This window comes from Ochotona curzoniae, unplaced genomic scaffold, assembly GCF_017591425.1.
Source record: "Ochotona curzoniae isolate NIBS_2020 unplaced genomic scaffold, NIBS_Ocur_1.0 contig_3520, whole genome shotgun sequence".
Lineage (NCBI taxonomy): Eukaryota > Metazoa > Chordata > Mammalia > Lagomorpha > Ochotonidae > Ochotona > Ochotona curzoniae.
The window spans coordinates 6672656-6678655 of NW_024465894.1; the positions used below are offsets into that span (position 1 = coordinate 6672656).

The window sequence follows — 6000 nt, forward strand, 5'->3', positions numbered from 1 at the left end:
TCCCACAGTGGCCGGAGGTAATGGCCGATACTTCTGGTGGGGAATTGATATGCTAATAGCACCCCTGTCCCTTGGAAGAGACGTGCTCTGGTGAATTCAAGACATGGTGGGGAAATTCTCTTTTACTCAGGGACCCAGAATACCCTAACTGCCTACTACCCACTCTAACTCCTCTCTCAATGCCAGGCCCCCAAGTTACTTATTTTCTAAAGACTTGTTTATGTCAGTTGGGAAGGCAGTAAAGAAATCAATAAAGGAATTTTCGCTTGTTTATGTACTTTTTAAAAAAAGATTGATCTATTTTATTTGAAAGACAGTATGACAGAGAGAAGAGATAGAAAGATTTTCCATCCACTGGTTCATTCCCAAATGAACGTAGTGGCCAAGGCTTGGCCTGTCCAAAGCCAGAAGCCAAGAGTTTTGCCCTGGTCTCCTACACACAGGAAGAGTCCCATCCTCCTCTACTTTTCCAGACCATAGACAGGGAGCTGGATAGGAAATGGAGCAACCGGGACACAAACTGGTATTCATATGGAATGCTGGCACTGCAAGGCAGAGGATTAGCCTAGTTCTGTGCCAGCCCCTCCTCCCCCTGCCAACTGGAATTGACGTAAGGAGAGCGGAGGAGATTCAGCCCAGAGAGGAGTCAATTATGAGCTCCCCTGCATACAACTCATGGAAGTATCTTCATTCTTTGGCAGTGCCTAAAGTCAAGGAGAGGGAGAACTACAGAAGAGAAAGAGTGGGCAAGTAGAAAGAAGCCCAGACGAGACTCACTGGGAAGAACACAGAGTGAAAATCACAGAGAAGCATGAAAAGGAGAGAAATGAAACAAAAATGTAGGCATGTCAGGAGAACAGTCCAACGAGAAGAGTGGCACCCATGTAGAGGCGTAGCAAGCTAACGCTCTGCCTGTAGCACCTGCCTCCCACCTGAGCACTGGTTCATGTTCCAGCTGCTCCATTTCCAAGTCACTTCCCTCCTAACGGCCTGGAAAGGCAGCAGAGGACAGGTTAAATCCTTGGGACCCTGTCCCCATGTGGGAGATCCAGAAGGAAGTTCCTGGCTCCAGATAAGCTCAGCTATGGCCATTGTGGCTGTTTGGGGACCAAACCAGCAGATGGAAGAGCTCTCTCTCACACACACTCGGTTTCACTCTGACTTTCAAGTAAAATAAATAATCCATTTAGGGAGAGAGAGAATTGAGGGTCTCTTGCCATCCAAACCCCCCTCTTCCCCAGGGAAAGGAAGACTCTGGCCTTGCTCACCCCGTTCTGCTAAGAAAGTCTGAAAAGCCTCAGCTGAGGCACACTGCTTACCCTGATAGACCAGAGAGCCTCAACTACAGGCGTTAGGAGCTGCCTATCCAGTGCCCCTCCCCCAGGGTTGGTTTTGCAGGTGCCACACATGCCCACTGAAGGGCCTCAGGGACTTGGTGTTCCCCAGTGAACGATTGTAGCTGGCCGGTCTCCAGGATAGGACCTAGAGTTCTGGGTGGCCCCAGGGCATCCAAAGCTGAAAGACAGGAACTGCTGAGTGATAACTTAGGTGCCATCTGCAAGGCTGGTACCTCCTAAAATGGAACTATTGGGACTTCTGCCGATCCTTGTACCATTCATCCTCCTGGGAGGGATCCAGGAATCTGGGCTGGTGGCAGGGTTCTTTATCAGTAAGTAATGGGGACTTAGCCCTTGCAATGGAGAAAAGGGGCTTGATGGGGTTTGGGAATTGGGGACACAAAGAACAGTTTCTCAGGGGCAGACAGAGTGCATTCCCCAGTTCAGCCTTGGGTGCTGGCCAGGAGAGAGGGGAAATGTTAAGAGTGATACTTTCAGCCTGTTTCCTCCTGTAAGATGCCCTTGGCAGACATAGTACCCTTAGTCTGAGCTGCCGTGATCCCAAGGAGCTCTTCCTGGAGGTGCCTAAACCTGGAGCTTGTGAAATGGACTGTGTGGAAACTGTGAAAGCTAAGGGACTCTGCCTTGAACAGGACAGCTTCCACTGCCCAGCACCACTCTCATTCAGCTCCAACTCTTCCTGTTGAAGAGCTCCCAAGCTGTTCCCTGTGACACACACCTGCACTCAGACCCGCAGAGGGCCACTGTCTGTGGTAGAGAACTGTCTCCAAAAACCTCTGGGATGTTGAGACACAAAGAGGCACTCGAGCTGACTGAGCACTTTGAAATCGATGTTGGAAGTTGCTGCTCAGGATACACGCACTCCACCTCCAGCCCTGGCTCCGTTCCTCAGCAATGATGTAGCTCTGGGCAAGCTCACCCAACCTCCCTCCATTCCGATTCTGATTCCTCTGTTTACAGACTGTGCATAGCAATATGATTTATGCATACAGTTTCACTGGTGAGTATGGATCAATGAAGTGCATTGCAAGTTCTGTATCCAGGCTAGTCATCGTTATTGTGCCCCCAACAACTTGAAAATGCCTTTGAAAACTTGGCTGCATCAGAGTTCAAAACAGTCCTTTGGGAAAATTAGGAAACCAATGTTCAGATAGGGTAGCTGCTGTATAAAAGATTGTACAGGATTTAAAAACCTGGCTATGTGAAGAACTTAAACACAGAGAGCTACAGTGCCCCCCAAGGCTATGTTACCCTGGAATCTTCTCCCATAGGGGGAGGTGTCGGGGGTTGGAAGGTAGGAATCAATTGATGGCCTGTTAATAGGGTTGCAGATGTGGGCAATGCTATAACAATGTTGAGCGCCTGTAGGCCACCATCTTCCAGGGACAGGCGAGATTTGAAAGCAAGCCGCTCTAACTCTGGTGGTGCCCTGGTGTGGGAAGGGAGGGTGTGGCCCCTCTCAAGGCCTCAAGGGAGTGTGTCTCCCCTTCCTTAGAGACATGTCCCAACATCAGAGTGAAATGCGAAGTCCAGGAGAGGAGTGAGTGCACGAGGCACAGACACTGCCCGGACAAAATGAAATGCTGCCTGTTCAACTGTGGGAAGAAATGTCTAGACCTCCGAAAAGGTACCCCCAGGTCCCCCACCTTCTGCCCCCACCTGCAACAGTCCCCTCCCCTTGGTCTCTGACGTTGCATTTCCCTGAATCTTCTGCTTGACACAAACTCGCCCCAGGCTAGATTTGGAGAAATTGGTTTTCTTGGCCTCTTCGTCTTGTGTCCTTATGTGTTATGTTTGGAGTGGCTTTTCCCCTTTCTGTGCCATCACCTCCTCCTCTGTGACATAAATGTGATCCCCCCAGAGTCTCGTGGCTAGTCCTCAATGGTCCTCTGTGATGCCAAGAAACCACTGAAGTTCCAGCAAATGTCAACATCCTGTCTGATTCCAGGATAGCTATCAGAGACAGGCACAGGACCTGCTGTGTTTCCTACCTTTCTTCTCTAGGGCTCTATGTAAACCCAGGATCCTTTCCCCAATCACCTTAAACCTAGCACACTCATCTTTCTCCTTCCCATGTCATTGGCCTCTAAATAAAACCACCCAGGATTACTCATAGGGCAAATATTCATTGGTTCCTCTGACATGCCCGGCAGGTGTCACTTACTGTATTCAGGAAAAGTTTTACAGGAAAAGGAATGTTTGACCCAGACCAGGAAATATAGTGAGGACTGAGACCACAATGGCAGGGGACTATCTTCCAGGCAGAAGTTAACCGTATGTGGACAGGTCCTGTGGAACAGGGGGCTGGAGGAGAGCGAGGGGAAGGGCTGGTCTTAATCATAAGAGCAGTGGACAATCTGCATTCCGGTCTCCAACAACTTTGTGACCTCGAGAAAGTGGCTATGCCTCCCCAAGCCTCAGTTCTTTCATCTAAATCGTGATAACAGTAAGGGGACCTATTATATATGATGGTGTGTTAACATATGTCAGGTGCCAAGAACAGCGTCGGGCATTTTGGTAACTATTGTTTGTTGGGCCACAGATGCTGAGGTTCTAAGGCACTGCGTTTGTCCCTCGTAGGACACGTTTGCTGAGCAGGTGCAGCTTTGATTGCAAGATACATTGGGCTTTTCTTTAACACTGTGAACAACCTGAAGCAGACGCTCTGTGCCAAATTACCTGCCAGGGACTGCTTGTGGCAAGGCGACCTAAGACACTACCTCCACCATGAAAGCCTCATGTGTCTTGTGGAGAGGTCGAAAACATGAACAAATCACTATACAGGGAAGAGCAATGTGTGTGCAAGATAAGGAAGCAATTCACAAAACTCAACGGGTAAAGAGTAGATGGGAAAGACATCACAAAAGACCTGAAGTTTGGGAAGGCTTCTGCAGAATGAGTAGGCGTGTGTGCACCTGCCTAGCAAGGGAAGGATATGAGACACGGAATAAACACAGTTTTAGGGATGGCCAGAGAGATAAAGCTGGAGACTGGGAGAAGGAGATAGAACTTTTTGGGTTCTGGTGGAATGAAGCGATGGGCAGAAAGGAGAGAAAGGAGGCTGTATGAAAGGTCCGTTCATCTGTTCCTTGCAGCAGCCCTGTGGGGTCAGCAGGTGGAATTTTATATTCTTACGTTAATAGATGAGGATGTCCAGGACTATGGAGTCAATGGCCAAAGTCCATGTTGAATTGGGAGCAGAACGCTAGAGAAGAAGAGCAGTAGTTTGAGAAAGGGGAGGAGGGGGTAGGGAGACGGGCACCCCAACAGCGGCTCCCATCCTCTGATCGCCCTGCAGATGTGTGCAGCATGCCAAAGGAAACCGGCCCCTGCATGGCCTTCATTCCACGCTGGTGGTACGATAAAGAAAAAGATATCTGCACCAAATTTATCTACGGAGGTTGCCAAGGGAACAATAACAACTTCCAGACGGAAGCTATCTGCCTGGTCATCTGTCAGGAGAGTAGTAAGTTCCAGGGGTCCCAGCAGCCCACACCCACAAGGAGCACCCTGCGACACCTCAGTGTTGGCTTAGATGTACCACTTGTGGGTGGGACCGGGACTTGACAAAACCAACTCTGGGGAGGAGGTGAGAATGCAACTTGAAGGGTGTTTAGGGGAAGAAGGGGATGGGATGGATGGCAAAGGGAAATCAGCAAATGAGAACTGGCAATGAAGCCATGGAGTGTTCCAGATACAGTCAGAAGGAGACAGCCCCGTGCTAGGCACCATCCACTAGAAATTCATTACGGAATCTCTTCACCAAGCCTGGTCCCCAATCCTCTTTGCCTTTAAAGTGACTTGCAGCCAGGGTAACCACGATACTTTGTGGTCCAAATCAAGACATTGTGAGAATGAGGGGGGTGGGTGCCGTTAATTGTTGTTCTGCAACGTGAACTGCACTCTGCTGGTTAGAGCAGAATGTGTGAGTACTTGAGAAGCCTCCATGTCATCTCACCTCCATCTTCTCTTCCTTTAAGAAGATTTAATGACAGCCCCCGCCCCACCTTTCCCCGGTCAGCTGTAAGGTTGGGGTCCTAAGGCGACCAGGATCTGAGACTGATGCTTTGCTCTGCTGTCTTGTAGACTCATATCGCTGGCTCTTTTAAGGAGCAGCTGGAACAACCTCCAGGATTTGACACACAATTCTGCCGGACAGATACTCTATGCAGGCTTCTGTTGGCCAAATTTCAGCTACCAAGACCCTGGCTGCTCCAAAACTGAACTCCAGGGCCTGCTGCTCCCTCTCCCCACCAACCCCTGCAGCCAGCTCAAACTTCCCTTCAAACACAACACCCTTCTTTCCTTGAGCCCTTGCTGGTGTCAGACCCTATCTCTCAGCTTTGGGGACTCAGGTTGATTCCTATGATAACACCAGCTCTCTGTAATAAAGTGCTCTGCGTGACGTCTGAACAATTCACGTCTGTGACGGCAGGAAGCCACGGGTGCTGTCTTCCTGTCTGCAATTTTCAGAGAACATGTCAGGGTAGAGAAGAAGCACCAGGGCCCAAGTAGGAAACCAGAGCAGACACAGGTTTCATGTAATGCAGTCCATCAGGAGCTGAGAATTCAGGGGCTCCCTTAAGAACAAGTATAAACACACTTGTGCACGCACACACACACACACACACACACACAGCAG

The 6000-nt window shown here is 49.7% G+C and overlaps 1 protein-coding gene across 1 annotated transcript; it reads left to right on the top strand.

The window, feature by feature from the left end:
- The first annotated feature begins 1554 nt into the window (after nucleotides 1-1554).
- Nucleotides 1555-5467, top strand: LOC121157199 (WAP four-disulfide core domain protein 6A-like). Its single transcript, XM_040981237.1, has 4 exons — nucleotides 1555-1669; nucleotides 2854-2985; nucleotides 4657-4824; nucleotides 5445-5467. Exons 1-4 carry the CDS (start codon nucleotides 1579-1581, stop codon nucleotides 5465-5467), a joined length of 414 nt encoding a protein of 137 aa, XP_040837171.1. The 5' UTR covers nucleotides 1555-1578.
- Nucleotides 5468-6000: the final 533 nt, after the last annotated feature.

Coding starts and splice junctions, on each gene's coding strand:
- LOC121157199 (XM_040981237.1), top strand. CDS start 1,579: ATGGAACTATTGGGACTTCTGCCGATCCTTGTACCATTCATCCTCCTG. Junction 1,670..2,853: donor GGTGGCAGGGTTCTTTATCA/GTAAGTAATGGG, acceptor CCCCTTCCTTAG/AGACATGTCCCAACATCAGA. Junction 2,986..4,656: donor ATGTCTAGACCTCCGAAAAG/GTACCCCCAGGT, acceptor ATCGCCCTGCAG/ATGTGTGCAGCATGCCAAAG.